This window comes from Tachysurus fulvidraco, chromosome 6 (assembly GCF_022655615.1).
Source record: "Tachysurus fulvidraco isolate hzauxx_2018 chromosome 6, HZAU_PFXX_2.0, whole genome shotgun sequence".
NCBI classification, from domain to species: domain Eukaryota; kingdom Metazoa; phylum Chordata; class Actinopteri; order Siluriformes; family Bagridae; genus Tachysurus; species Tachysurus fulvidraco.
This window is the reverse complement of record NC_062523.1, coordinates 16,501,511-16,516,647: the sequence shown is the minus strand read 5'-3', so window position 1 is coordinate 16,516,647 and position 15,137 is coordinate 16,501,511. Positions and strand designations below refer to the sequence as shown.

The window sequence follows — 15,137 nt, the reverse complement described above, 5'->3', positions numbered from 1 at the left end:
TGCCAGTGCCAGACCAGAGAAGACAAATATTTTGCTTGTCTCGCAGCTGTGCAGGTCCCATGTAGACTTCAGGCTGGAAATAAGCCAGCCCTTAGTGGGAAAAGAGTTGAGATAAATAACTTTCCCAGCAAAATAAAATTGTCTGTAATTATAATGTTAAATCACACTGTGATGGACTATGAGTGGCGTCAGCACCCTGGTCTAAGACTGATTTCATGCAAAGGGGAGATTCTTTAAACACCAAAGGACATTACTGAACTAAAGTCAAGGAATCTCAAAACCTCTTTTTCCTCACATGTTCTTGTTGCAGGCCAAACTGATGACAGATTTTTAGCCAGTGTTCTGATTTTGCTTCACACCACAATGGTAATATAAACACATCGTAAACTATCATAAATTCTTAAAAAAAAACCCATCACATTAAAGTCTCTCTTTGGCCTTTACCCACTAATGACATGGAGTGTAGGCTATATGATCAGCAATAAAGCTTGTCTCACTACACATAAAAGTCATACTTAATGAGGTCCAGGCGGAACAGCATCTAATGTCTTCCAACTAATTTATCAGTTTCCTGTGTGTTGCATAATGTCTCAAATTAGAAAACCATTAGCTGTAACCAGGCATGTCGTGTCAATGCTGCCAGGAATCCTAGAGTAAAAAAACTCTTCTGCAGAGTTTCAGAAGAGATAATAAATCACCATTTAAGATAATGACCATCTCCTGACCATAATACATGAGAGCAACCGTAGAAAGCCCTGGATGTCATCATCACTATTTGACAGGCAGAATATTTGCCATTATTGTTTTTTTTTGTTTATTATTCATGAAAATAATGTTAGGACTTGAGTTTAACCAATACTGCACTGGTTTTCTTTCAGCACTCTATAATGTATTCAAAAACATATCTACATATAAACAAATTCAAAAACATATCTTCTCTCTAAAACCCATCTGCAGTCTATTTTGTCATACATTTGTGGTGTATATGTACAGTAGTAAAGCTGATGATTAACTGTGAGGGAACGAAGCAGTGTTACTTTAATCATTACAAAAATGCTTTGATACTCTTTATGACAACATGCCAAATGCCTAATGATGCATACATGGTTTAGATTACTGTAACGGTATAAAGCTTGAGTACCTATAGAGGAACTAATTCACTGTAACAAATAATATATTTCAATACTAGTAAATGGGTTTGTTTCTTCTTTTGTCAATCTCTACGCTTGTGAGGGTGTACTGTATGTGTGAGAGAGTGTGTGTGAGTGCAAAAAAAAATCAGCAAACTGTCAGCACTGTTCATCAGCAGCCAAGGCGTGCCTGCATGGTCTCTCTTTCATGGAGCCGATTTTTCCCCAGGAAGCAGAGTGACTCAGTTGTGGTTGTTGTGGAGATTTCTGCATGTTACAGCCCTGCAAAAGGCATGCTTTTCCAGTTCACATTAAGGTCCTTCACCGACCTTAAATATCCTTCCCTTCCAATAAAGTTATCTACAATTGATCTATGCTTGAGAGATGTAAAATGGTATGACTGTTGTAACAAACCCATATCCTTTAGCCATAACCCATAACCCAGGCAATCTTTTCAATCTTTGTTTTTGCTGTAAAGGGCTAGGCTGTATTTCATTACCCTATTTTTTCCAGTTTAGACGATTTTGGAAAAACTGCAACAAGTGTTACTCATAGTTTAAAACGTGACCTTTCCTTTTCATAAAGTTTGGATAGCAGTCAAAAACAAAATCCAATGAAGTAATTTTTTCAGTATATTTTGTCTTTGACTCTAAAGGATAATAGCCTCCAGATCTTCAGGGTGTATTCAGTGGTTTAAAACAGTCTATAGTTGTTATTATTTTTCCTTGGAATTCTTTTGTGATATGGGTAATGCTGTGACCTAATTCAGGGGAGGAACCGCAGGAAATCCCCCTTACTGTTGCTGAGGTAATCAGGGTCCTGCAAGTTTTTACAGAATAGAGTTGTAAGCTATTGGGAGCAATTGGGCTTGTGTACCCACATGATATAGCTGGTGGTTCTCTCACTATCTCTCATACAATACAAGTATTTGTATGGCCTAGAAAAACAATTCTCAAGTCCATTTTTATCTTACTGTATGTCAAATGTGCTTGTAGATTCAGTCCTTGATGATAACAGATTCATTTCATTTGTGTAGGTTTAGACATTGGAAACCCCCTATTAAACATTCACTCATCTCTACTCTTGGCGTCTCACACACACACACACACACACACACACACACACACACACACACACACACACACACACACACACACACACACACACACACACACACGGTTCAAAAGGCAAGCTGGCTATAACAGGAAATGGCCTATTTAATAGGGGGATATATTAACATAATAAGTGCAAAATTCTGCCCTTCCTGTACTTGAATATGATTAATCGTGATTCAATGTCAACATGTGGTACCAAAATTATTGGTGATTGCTAAGTGTAGTGTGCGTTCCTTTGAGCCGGGTGAAAAGGCCTCTGCGATCCTATTCCATTAACTTTGATGCTGTTGGAAAGCCTGATCCTGCAGGATGTAATAGTTGGATCAGGATCCAGACCACACACATCGACACACACCTGCACTCTTTCCCTCTTGGTGTGAGATGAAACATCAATTTCCAGTTTTTCATGACTGCATGTGCTGGATTGAGCAATAGCTGAAGCGGTAAGTTCATGCACAGTACAGGATACAACAAAACAATCATGTGGCCAGTGATCTGTGTGCTGCTTTGGTCTTATTCAATTTCTCTCTATAACATTCACTAATGTTAATTATACATCACTGTTTTGACTTGTGAGCACAAACCAGGAAAAGCCCTTAGGAACTGTTTGGATTTTTGAATGAGTTACTCAAACTACTGGCAAACATTTAATAAAAAAAAAATCATATGTAAGCTTTCATAACTGGAACGGAGGAATGAAATGGCTGGCATGCACAGTTAGGTTAAAAGGAAGATTTATTTATTATAGACAGAGAGCAAAGGAACAAAAATCTTAACAGTGAATCTTTCTTGAGTATATTTCTTAAAAATAATATGTTTGTCAATAAGATCTGCACTGTTGAAAACACTACTTTAAAATTGTACCTTTTCAGCTACAAACAACTTTATGATTTAAAATAGCTATGCTAAACCCAAACTACCCATTTGATAAAGAAGCTAGCAACTAAAAATAGCTACTACAAGCTATTATCCATACACTCTTCGCTATTTGCATAATTTATGAACATAATCATTGATGAACATGGCTTTAAATAGTGAGAGTATTGTGTGTCAAACCACTCCAGTGCTTCTTGGTGAAAAAGTAGCTTGTTACAGGAAAAACAATTTTTAAAAATAGCTCAGCTACTATTATACTTAGAAACAAGGTAAAAAGAAGGTTAGGCTAGTTGTGCCCCCAACCCTAAATGATTTAGCCAATGGCATTCTCATTTAAGAATTGAGTAGGTCATAAGCTTGTTGGTAATTGCCGTTACACTGAGAGACGATCTCTTCCAGATATTGTTGCTCACAATAAGGGAACATCGACTGCAGCTTCAACACAACACATTCTATGTCAGAATCTATAAAGCAAAAAACAGAAAAGATACAATTTTACATTCAATTCAATCTAACTGAAAAGTTAAAACAAATTATTTAAATGACTGTTCTCATGTACTGGCAGTGAAAATGAAGCATGGTGAAAAGTACAGCAGCGTGGTAGCATGGGAAGACTTTGCATCCCAACCCACAAGCCATCCTATTCCATCCGAATCCATCCAATTCCAGATTGAGCCTGAGGCTCAGCAGTTTGACTGAATCTTCCTGCTGGTTCATCTAGTTCATGCAGCAGGACAGACAGGGTGGGAGTGCTCCACCGCAGTGCTCCTGCCAACCCATTCCACACACAGTGTCATCCCAGTCCTCTAACCACATGCTAATGGGCCAAACAAGCTCTGTTGCACACACGTCCTGTCCATGAGTCCCTGGTCCCAGCGTCACAGACTCTTGCTGCCTCTGAATCCTCTGCTTGTATAGAGCCGCAGACGAAATTGAGTAAGGCAAGTGGTGACATTCTCTGAGCTTAATCATTGTGCTAATTAAGATGGATGGAATTAATGTCACGCAGTGAAGGATTGCAACAGAAGTTTCCAGGGAACCATAGGCACGCTATGGAGTATGTATGAGCCATACTGTATAAACACCAGATGTCCACAGACCTCAGGAAATGTATTGTGAGTGTAGCATTACACTGAGGACCATAGAAAAGCTGAGGATAACTACAGCTCTAAATGACATTCAATGTCTTTAGCAGTCAGAGGCAGAGCCGTGAGGATTCGGATTGGTCCTGGCTCATCCCAGACCTTGGCTAAGGGTCAGGACCCTGCCAGCAATTCAAATACATTTCAGTGATTCAAATGAGGCGGAATATACATGCGTAATGTATCATTAAGTATCCTAGAATACATGTAGACAGACAGAAGGTGAACAGCGCATTAATCCTGCACTGTCATGCGGCATGTGCTCCATAAACAGTGCTAGCTCACGGAAAAGTCAGCTCCAGCCACCCCTCTTGGCAAAGAAAAGTGAGGAATTTTCAAAGTGGAGATGGTTTAAGGCTGTGGCCAGACAATGAATCAAACTTATAAATCATCTAAATCTGAATGTTTTTATGAAGCAATGTTGAGGATTTCCCAATGAACTTTTACCTAAATAAACAATATGTGTAAATAAAATTCAATACATTAACTACGCAAGCGTATAGGAAAGGATTTCATATTTCTAGTCTAGGGTGTAGTTTAGGATAATGAAGACAGATTTGTTTGTTTATGTTTGAAATCATGAGTTAATTACGCTGCTTAAACCTGAATGAACCCTGAGTGTAGCTTGTCTAATGACTGAAGCATGTGTACAAGTAAGGACACAGCTGAGAAGCGAGATATAGAGCGCTTAGCCGGTTTTTCTGGTGTTGATTCTCAGACATCATACTAATCAGACTGCTGTCAAACAATCTTTCCAGCATTAATTTTGGATGTGAGTCAAGCCAATGTCAAATATGATTATTTCTGTCAGTGAATTGGCCTCTCTCAGTGGGTGCACCTAATTAGCTGTAGCCTTTACTGCTACCTCATGCATTCTGCTGGACTAAAATGGCGTCTCAGCGCCACATTTCTGTCTCACAAGGAGGATTTAGAGGCTTATTTTTTATTTACATAATATGCTACATTGACTAGCGGTGCTTGACAAAAAATAATATTGGGAATGGGAGGCAGAGTTCTGCACAACATCAATCACATGAAACAAATTGCGTTTTGATACAAGGTGACGTTGCAATGGAAAGAATCACAAAAAAGCTTTGAAACGCCTAAGACTAAACACGCTCAATGTCTGGCACATAAATCTGAGTTACCCTCCACCGCTGCGCTGTCAGTGTGGAGCTGTGATGGGAAGGACACAGGGGATGAGGCAGGGTCCTGTGGTTCCTCCATCTGCCAGAAATTACCAAGCTCCGGGGTGCAGGGGAGCGACTCAGACGCTGTACCTGATCCTCTCGCCTCCAGTCTGTCTAGGAAGGCCGAGTTCACCCTGGAGGAAATATATCATCACCCCGTAACAACCTTCCAGACTGACCCATACATCAGAGAGTTATTTTGAAGCCATTCATATTTCCATGGTGAGCTGATTAAGCGTGACATTCATAGGGTTGTAAAGTTCTTTTAGAATTAGATGTCCTTACCGCAACCGTTCATTTTCCATTTGTCTTTTCCTGTCCTCTTCTTCTTGTTTATTTTTTTCTTCCAAAATTTGACTCTGGAAATAATAAATTAATCCAAACGTAATCCATGATATTAATGGCTCTTCTAATTTGTGAAGTGAGTTAAGGGAGCAGTTGTTTTTCAGTTACTTTTAGTTGTCACAACAGTGTAATCAATATCAAGCATGTACTTCTCATTCAGTACTTTCTGTGCATAATTATTTTCACTGATTAATTTGTATTTTTCAGTTTGAACAGACAGGGAAATACTAGAAATCAACCATAATATCCTTCTCATTTCCTTCTTTGTCTTCTTTTGTGTCCTTGCTCTGCATAATTGCCAAATTCTATGAGACTGGTCATGATATCAATGTTAGCAAATATGTGCTTCATAAAGAAGAGTAAATTTCATCCATAATGACAATCGCCTGCATTATTATACTTCACTACAAACATCTCAATAAATCACCAGTGTGGAGGATCCTGAATGTCAGATTAGTAAGATTATCACAAGAGAAAGTTAAGCTAACATTAGTGAAATTTAGATATTTAGCAGACATGGGCATGATAAATAAGTACAACCATGGATATATATGTAATTCTGGTTTATATAAAACAGCCTGGTTTGAATATTTTGGAACCTGCTGATCTCCTTGGCCTTTCAAACAGTCTCTCTGTTTATAGAGAAAAGTTCAGAAGATAGATGTGTATACATGTTACAAAAGTTTCTGCCCAGTTTATGTGTAATCAGCAGTTCAGGGATAAGAACATTGGGATTATCATCTTTGTCAAAAAAACATTTATCTTTCACCTCTAGTTATGTTTACCTGCAGTGAAGCCAGTACTAAATGTGTGCAAGTATCTTGGTGAAAAATCCTGACTGAAAGGCTAGGACAAGTTAATTAAGGGCATATGCTGGTGCTTTTCTTTTTGGACAAGACTCTTTTTTTTCCCCTAAATGACACAGTCATGAAACAGTTATGCAAATTATATTTTAAGTGCTTTGTCACTGGTACCTTCCTCCTTTGCTCATCTTTTTTCTGCTGCAGGTTATCTTGTTCCTCGGCCTTCCTGGCCTCCCTGTGTTCATGCCCTCGAGCCTGTGAAGAAACTCCTCATTATGAAGCAGGCCACTGAAGGTGATACAATCACACAGATGGGCAGGGCCCAGAACAGGGAGTATTAGATGGGCTTTTGTGATATAATCGTGTGATATAATAGTGGGATTTTTAACACAATGAGTTGCTATAAGGAGGGGTGAGGCAAGAGTGCTTAAAAGATGAAGAGATCCTTTGTGCTTTTGGTCAGATAGCATAGGAACACCAGGGAATGGCTGTTCTGTTTGGAATGGCTTGAGAGCAAGAGGAATAAGGTGGGACGAACTGGGCCTGACACCCTGGGAAGTCAACTCAAATGATCATATGCACAAACAGAGGATATGAAGGAGATTAATCTGTCTTGTCTTCTCAGTGGCCACAAAACCACATCAAAACGCCGTCTTTCCACACACACTTTGATCAGCTGGCTTATGACATTTAGATTGGAGCATTCCAATGCTTTGCTTGGCGGCTTTCCAAAGACTAGAATCAATACCCTGTGAAGTACACTCAAAAACCTCGTCTTTTAGAATACTGATGGGACCAGATATTAGCAGTATGCCTGTACAGAACTAACCTCTGATGTTTTAATATGTCCGTTAGCAGGATGTTCCTCCATAGAGGAAAAAAAAAACTGGATGTCGACAGAAGAAAAGCTTGCACAACAATACAGCAAGCCACACAAAAAACTTTTTTCTTCACCACACGACCTGCAAAAGCAATGTCGTCAGATGCCACATTCAAGTGGTTCATACAGTAAAACAAGCCCCACGCTCAGTCTCCTGTCTGCAGAATCATCCTTAGCCTGCTGAGGCACAGACTGAGATAGAATACTATTTTACTATAAAGAATATTATTTTTAGAGCACTTTTAAAAATACACACCATCCCAGAGCAGCTGTGCCTTGTCTGCTTAGCTAAGTGAGCAAACCATGTGTGACAGTGGCTAAGAAAACTCTCTAGGCTGGAGCTAGTAAAAAAAGAAGCAAAATTAGTCAGGGGAGATCAATTTGCTCTACCAATCAATGGAAATCATGAATTACTTTGAGTGTATTACATAAATCGCAGTTATATGCTATACAAGTTGCCACTGAGGATGCAATATAATATATCCTAGCTATCATCTTGTAAATCTGAATCCTTTTACAGCAGTTACAGAAGAGCAAAACAAACAACTACAATAAAATTCTTGTCTCAAAGATGTTACAGACAATCAGTGTTCATCAGTTCCCTATAAGAGCCCATTGCAATATACGTTGCAATATACGTATTTGGAAATGGACTTGGACATAGACATGTTTCAGCAGATTAAAGGACACAGAGGCAGGGACAATGACGCTGTACTGATAGTCCTGATTCCATCACCCTAGACTGCTTATGTCATTGGCTGAGACACTGGCTACAGTCCAGGTACTTTCATTAGAACAATGCAGGTTATACCACACCAGTCTACCCTTTTCCTGCACTCTCACACTTCCTTCTGCATTCTGTGAACTCTGGGAAGTCCCTTCAACTCTGTTCATATCATTGTGCAGAAGCAGCACTTGTGTCCTCACATTGGCTGGCCATGAAGAGAAATTCTGTGTATTTTTATTCAGAGAAAATCAGATGACAGGCTCAGATAGCCCTCTCCAGTGTGTGGGTATAGAGCAGACAATTCAGAGAGGAAGCCAAGCCCATTGGCAGAATGATTCTTGTCTGCAAATGAATCCACCATGTTGATGAAAGCCCTCAAGAGGGGACTGTTTATTCTAAAAACATGCTTCAAAGTCAGATCAATTGGTGTGAACTACCCCAGGGCCTTGGGCTGTTAACCTCAGTGCCACAGCTATGCAGCAAAGATTTGAACCCGGGCCTATGGAACACACAGTGCATTTTTTGGCTGTCATCTTACCCAAGATGATGTGGGTGTGGAGCTGCTCGCTACCATAGGAACTGAGCTGGATCTTTCGAGCTTTTGAAGATGCGCTTCTCTTTTCCTGTAAAGCAGAACGGACCAAGTTTAAATATTAATAGCTTCACAAGAACACCAATTTTTTTGTGTTAGTTGATGAACACAGTATTAAATCATATTTGATATTGGTGTGTCCAAAGTAACAGAAATGCCATAAAAATCCAAAGAATACTCTCTCTAGACTTAAGCGAACATATTGTTATTTGAGAACTGCAGTGGTTTGTTTTGCCAGTTTGGGGCATTCCCATTACCATGAATAATATATGCTATTGGGCACCACTGATATTGTGGATGTCTCCTTTTGTTGTTTTAATCGACTCACTACTCAAACAGACTTGATCTCCTGCTGCTGCTGTTTTAGTGCAACTGTGTCTACTAGACGGTAATAGAAAAAAGCTGTAGTTCACAGATTTGTTATTTTTGGATTTGAGCCAGCAGAGAAACAGCAACTAGCTTCCTCTTAATGACTGAACACTGCATTCTTAACTCCATGGGGATGTGACAACATGTAATGAAAATATGTGAACATACATTAGAAGATCATGTTGGTACAGCTTCTTTCGCTCTTCCTCCTCCTGCTTTTTCTTCCATTCTAATTTGTTGGCCTGGAAAGAAAATTCTTCATGTAATATTGCATAACCTTATTTTCTCTATTATGATAAGTTCTTTAGATGCGTAATTAAGAATATAAAAATATATACAAGAATAAGAATATATAAAACTTTTTCAAGAAAAGAATTCAAACGGATCACAAAACAAAAATAGACTGTTATTATAAAGACACACACACTATGTGTCCTTAATGGTCCTTAATTGTGATAATCATTAACTAATAGGTGGCACACTGTAGTTTGTGACAATTAACATGACTCAACACATTAATTGTTAAGTCCTAGTTCTTGTATACAAGTCTATACATTAAATACATTTAATTGCTGTGCATATAGTAATGGCTAAATGACTAGGTCTCAGTTATGACCTCTAGAGTTGTAAAGCAGCGCTGCAGCCATGTAATAAAAACTCAGCTCTACGAAAACATATTAGATATTTATGATACGAAAAGTTTAATGTATGAATCTCATCCTGACCCACCTTATCTCTCTGTATGGCCTTCTTCATTTCATTCTCTTCTTCTTCTGCTTGTCTTTTGCGTCGGTCCATGTCCTCTTGTTGGAGCTATAGAAAGCCACAACATATAACAAAGAAATAAAATGTACCTAAATGTTCCTGATTGTTGGAGAATTCATTTTAAATTTGAAACAGAAATACAGAACCTTTTTTTGGAGTTTAGACCGTTGGCTCGCTGCTTGCTGTCTCTGTCGTACCTCTGACAATGATACAGCTCCCCCTATGACACAGAAAACATTAGCAGTACTTTATACTTTAATTTTTATGTCTGTAGTAAGTGTCCAGAACTTATTTGTCCTGCATATCTCTATTACCTAGCCTCACTGGGGCCAGCTGGACGGGGCCAGGACGATGTTCCTCCTTCCATCTCTGCAAATCCTCTTGTTCTGTCTGTGACACTGCAGGAGAAAAGATAAAGTACAGACAAATCCCAGTGTGTTCCCCATACATCGTTAAATCTTAACTATATGTTTTACTATAAGAGGAATTCAAATATTTAAATGAAGGTAAAATTATTTAACTGCTGCGTCACTCCAAAGATCTTTTTAATTAAGATGTAATTTCAAGATTCTGTTAAATTTCCATTAAAAATGTTAACATTCACAATGATGGTTTTATATCTATAGTGTTTTAAAGCAAAGGGAATCATTTATTGTTGACATTAAACAGTCCAGAATGTTCCAGAGTAACACTTCCAGACACAGACACAGACAAATTCAAATTCAAATTCAGTTTTATCTGTATAGGGCTTTTAACAATTGACATTGTCTCAAAGCAGCTTTACAGAACATAAACATAGAACAAAATGTTAATATAAAAAAAAATCAAGATCAATATTAGATATATTTAAATGTGTTTGTTGTGTGTGTGCCCTGCGATGGGTTGGCACTCTGCCCAGGGTGTATCCTGTCTTGATGCCCGATGACGCCTGAGATAGGCACAGGTTCCCCGTTACCCGAGGTAGTTCGGATAAGCGGTAGAAAATGAGTGAGTGAGTGAGTGAGAGTAAATGTGTTTGTATTTATCCAAATTGAGCAAGTCTGAGGTGACTCGGGTGACTGTAGGGAGGAAAAACTCCCTTAGATGGTAAAGGAAGAAACCTTGAGAGGAACGAAAGGACTCAAAGGGGAACCTCATTCGGGTGACTCCGGAGGGTGTGATTGTAAATATATTCAAATTCAAAATACAGTCCAACAAATGCTGTATTGATGAGGAGACATACAGTATATATCTTCATATACATATTCAGAAGACCCGGCTCATTTAGAATCACAAAACAAATTAACAGATTTTTATATTACTTGTGAATAAATGAGTTCAGTACTCTTCACTCCAAGACATGAACAAAATGTAATGGAGGGTAATATTACATTTAAGGCAAACTTGTTTTTATATCCAAAACAGTATGCATGTTAAAATCGCACCTGTGAGACACAAATAAGGAGAGAAAATTTGCGGATAACAAGGAAATGGAAAAAATCAGTAACCCGTCATCACTTACTCCTCAGCAGTTTGCTCCGTCTTGATTCATTCGGTGGGATCATGGTGTATCCATCTGAGCTGAGTGAGCATAAACATAATTAGTTACAGCAGGTAGCTTTTACTCACCAGCTCCATCCATGCCTTGAACTTAACAAACTCCATTGGCTCATTTGCAAAGAATGTCCCAAACAAAGGTGGGGCATGAGTAATTTTATGGTAAACAAAGTCCAAATACATTCCCACAAATTATCTTTTGGAACTTCCCTTAAAAACCCACCGTAGGAGCTATGACCCAAATGTGTCTGTCCAGAAAGACACTAAAGGGAAAAGAAAATCACGGTAATAAGCTCCATGAAGAACACATCAACATCAATGCTGGAATACGGCCATAATCTTACTCATTTATAATGCATGCTTTGCTGTGTACAGTGTTTAATATAGAATTTAGTGTTCAGTTACACAGACAAATAACATCCTGACAATATTTCAAGCATAATCCCCACCGGAGACTTATTCATAACCTAATTTGGTTTATATAAAGTGTTGAAAACTAGCTTTAAAATGTATTAATTTGTAGTCAAGCACAAATTGTTTACAGAAGCATAACAGAAGAATACACCAAATCTTTTTTGAATTATTCAGAATTATTCAAGGTTTTCATTAGCTAGTATTCATGTGTGCAAATAATACACGTATATCCATTTGTAACCAGCATCATAAATTATGAACATTCTCTGAATAAATTTGAGAAACCATTGAACTACAAGTTACAGAATGCCATAGAGCTATGTGACATACTAGTGCTGAATTATGAAAACTCTTGTAAAATAGCAATCAATGAGATGACAAACACACAATGAAATGCAATGATGTTGACAGTGTTGATAATGATAATATAAGCATGAACGTTAAAGATTCAGAATGCAATTTGTTTTTTGACAGAATATATAGGTAAGGAGGCGAGACAGCTGGACAGTCTAAATGACTAAAACTCTGCTTTTTAGGTATCTGCCTCTTTAGGTAGGGATGGGTAATGTGGGTATTGTTAAAAATAGACAAATAGAAAAATAGAGTTTTTACTAAAGAAGTCAACTGAGTATTTTACTCCAAAATTAATTCATTGGATAACTCTGAATATGATATCTCAGGGAATTTTAGGATTTTTCCTTTAAAGTGGATAGTGTGTCTATTGGCAATATACTGTAACGTATAGTATTAATCTTGTATATGTCTTGTATATATATATATGTGTGTGTGTGTGTGTGTGTGTGTGTGTGTGTGTGTGTGTGTGTGTGTGTGTGTGTGTGTCAGTGTGTGTATGTGTTTATATGTATGCACATATATATATATATATATATATATATATATATATATATATATATATATATATAGATATATATATATATATAGAGAGAGAGAGAGAGAGAGAGAGAGAGAGAGAGAGAGAGAGAGAGAGATCTGTGTCTCTGTAATTATTACGTCCTATTCAGGAGCTAGCTACTGCTCTGCGCATGCGTAGACAGTTTGTTTACAGTGTTCCGATTTCACCGGCTCACCATCGGAAACGAAACGAAAACTTAAGCGGATAATAATTTTGAGTAAACGGGTATCTTTCAACAAAGTATTAAATGTAGAACACATAATTCTAACCTATTTATGAATTCCAATAATATAGCTAACGATCAGGCTATAAACAACAGTTTAATATGTTATAATATATTGTTATTAAAGCCTAATGTAACAAGTCCACTGGGCACTTTAATTATGGGGCACCACGAGTTTGATATTATTAAGGTTTAGTATTAAAATTTATTTTATTTATCTTGTAAAGACTTACTGTCTAGGATTCCTAGAATCTTGAGGTTGAGTGTTTTGGTCTGTGGAGTAATTCTCATTCCCATCCATTTGCGTTCGATTCACTCCGCGGTTCGGTCCAGTGTTCCCTGTGTCAACACACCTATTTGGATTCATAATTTGTTACTTATTCAAGTTTCTGTTTAAGGGAATTAAATCGTCCTGACAGATAGTCCTCCGTTAACTGCTAGTAAATCAGCAGAGAGAAGTTATAGACCTATAACTAAAACCTATAACTCATAGGTCCAACTAAGGCGTGTCTAGTCGCAGCGCCGTCGGTGTTGTGACGGGTAATTATCGCAAAGTGGTAGAATTCAAACCACCTCAGATATTATAGGTCTATAATTCGGATCAGATATAAAACCTATGTAATTAAAGACAATATAAGACAATGTGCCATAGTGAGGGACACCTATATCGTGTTAGATATGGGGGTGGGTGGTAGCCTATTGGTTAAGGTGCCGGACTACTGACCAGAAGGTTATGAGTTTGAATCCCAGGTCCACCAAGCTGCCACTGTTGGGCCTCTGAACAAGACCCTTAATGCGCAGTTGTAGAAATTGAAATAAATTGTAAGTCACTCTGGATAAGGGTGTCTGCTAAATGCCAGAAATGTAAATGTAGGAATCTAGAGCACAATAATTATAATGTCCTAGAACAAAAATTTTTTAACTTTTCACCAAGAACATTCATCTGTTGTCATCTCAGTTACTTACATTAAATTACACTACTAGATATTTGTGAACAGAAGGTTGCAAGGCTAAACTGGAAAAAAGTCAAGCATGTACTCATTAAAAATAAATTTTTAAAAATGGTCATTTATTAGGTCAAATGTTTATTAGTTTGCATGCTGTTATATAAAAATACTTTGAAAGAGCTTATCGAACAGTAATGGTAACAAGGGAGCTGTTTTGCTCGATACACAGCCGACATCAAGCATGAATAACTGCATGCCTTCAGTGACGTCCTGGGAAGTTCAGTTACTAACCAGTTGTAGTATTACACTTGACAATAAATAGTCACATGTTTTAGCATTTCTGTAGCAGAAGGGAAGCAGTTAACAAAAGTCAAGCAGCTTCACCACTTTAACAAAAATGCAAATGAGTGGGAAAAACTGAAAATGGTTTCTTTGAACACATCACAGATACTTTGCCAATTATGCCACACTTGCCTTGAACCCCTGTTTAATTAAACTTGAACTTTTGGTTTATTGGTTGATTTTTACATTAATCCATTATCTGGTACTTTTAATTATTTTTGGCTTTTAATACATGTTGGGTGATAAAATAAAGCATGATATTCCATCCACAGAAAAACTTGAGAGATGTGTATATGCTACTTGAATATTACATCAGTATTCACTACTATCTATCTATCTATCTATCTATCTATCTATCTATCTATCTATCTATCTATCTATCTATCTATCTATCTATCTATCTATCTATCATTTATTTATTTATTTATTTTGCTTTGAGGACACCACTCTGCTCAACTCTGCTTTTAATACCATCATCCCATCACTCCTCCAGCCCAAATTAACCCAACTCTCCATGCCCTCCTCTGTCTGTCAGTGGATCACCAGCTTTCTGACAGACATGCAGCAGCTAGTGGAACTGGAAAAACTCAACTCCAGCACCCGCACCATTAGCACTGGCGTCCCTCAAGGTTGTGTCCTCTCCCCACTGTACACAAATGACTGCACCTCTAATGACCCCTCTGCCAAACGACACCACACTGATCGGCCTCATCCAGGACGGTGATGAGTCTGCTGGAGGTTGAATGGCTGGAGGTTGAATGGCTGGCTGTCTGGTGCAGTCTTAACAACCTGGAGCTGAACACGCTCAAGACAGTGGAGATGATAATG

General features: G+C 38.1%; 1 protein-coding gene across 2 annotated transcripts; it reads right to left on the bottom strand.

Moving 5' to 3' along the window:
* Positions 1-2,962: 2,962 nt before the first annotated feature.
* epsti1 (epithelial stromal interaction 1) lies at positions 2,963-13,676 on the bottom strand. 2 transcript variants are annotated; one of them, XM_047814657.1, is made up of 12 exons: positions 13,254-13,358; positions 11,694-11,733; positions 11,436-11,494; positions 10,249-10,332; positions 10,081-10,154; positions 9,899-9,982; positions 9,338-9,411; positions 8,747-8,831; positions 6,773-6,856; positions 5,739-5,812; positions 5,412-5,587; positions 2,963-3,585 (listed from the first exon to the last, which is right to left on the bottom strand). In XM_047814657.1, the coding sequence occupies exons 3-12, from the start codon at positions 11,476-11,478 to the stop codon at positions 3,455-3,457; spliced, it is 909 nt and encodes a 302-aa protein (XP_047670613.1). In that variant the 5' UTR covers positions 11,479-11,494; positions 11,694-11,733; positions 13,254-13,358; the 3' UTR covers positions 2,963-3,454. The 2 variants fall into 2 exon arrangements, with proteins under 2 accessions (XP_047670613.1, XP_027020204.2); XM_027164403.2 differs by lacking the exon at positions 11,694-11,733 and having other exon boundaries at positions 13,254-13,676.
* Between the last annotated feature and the right edge of the window lie 1,461 nt (positions 13,677-15,137).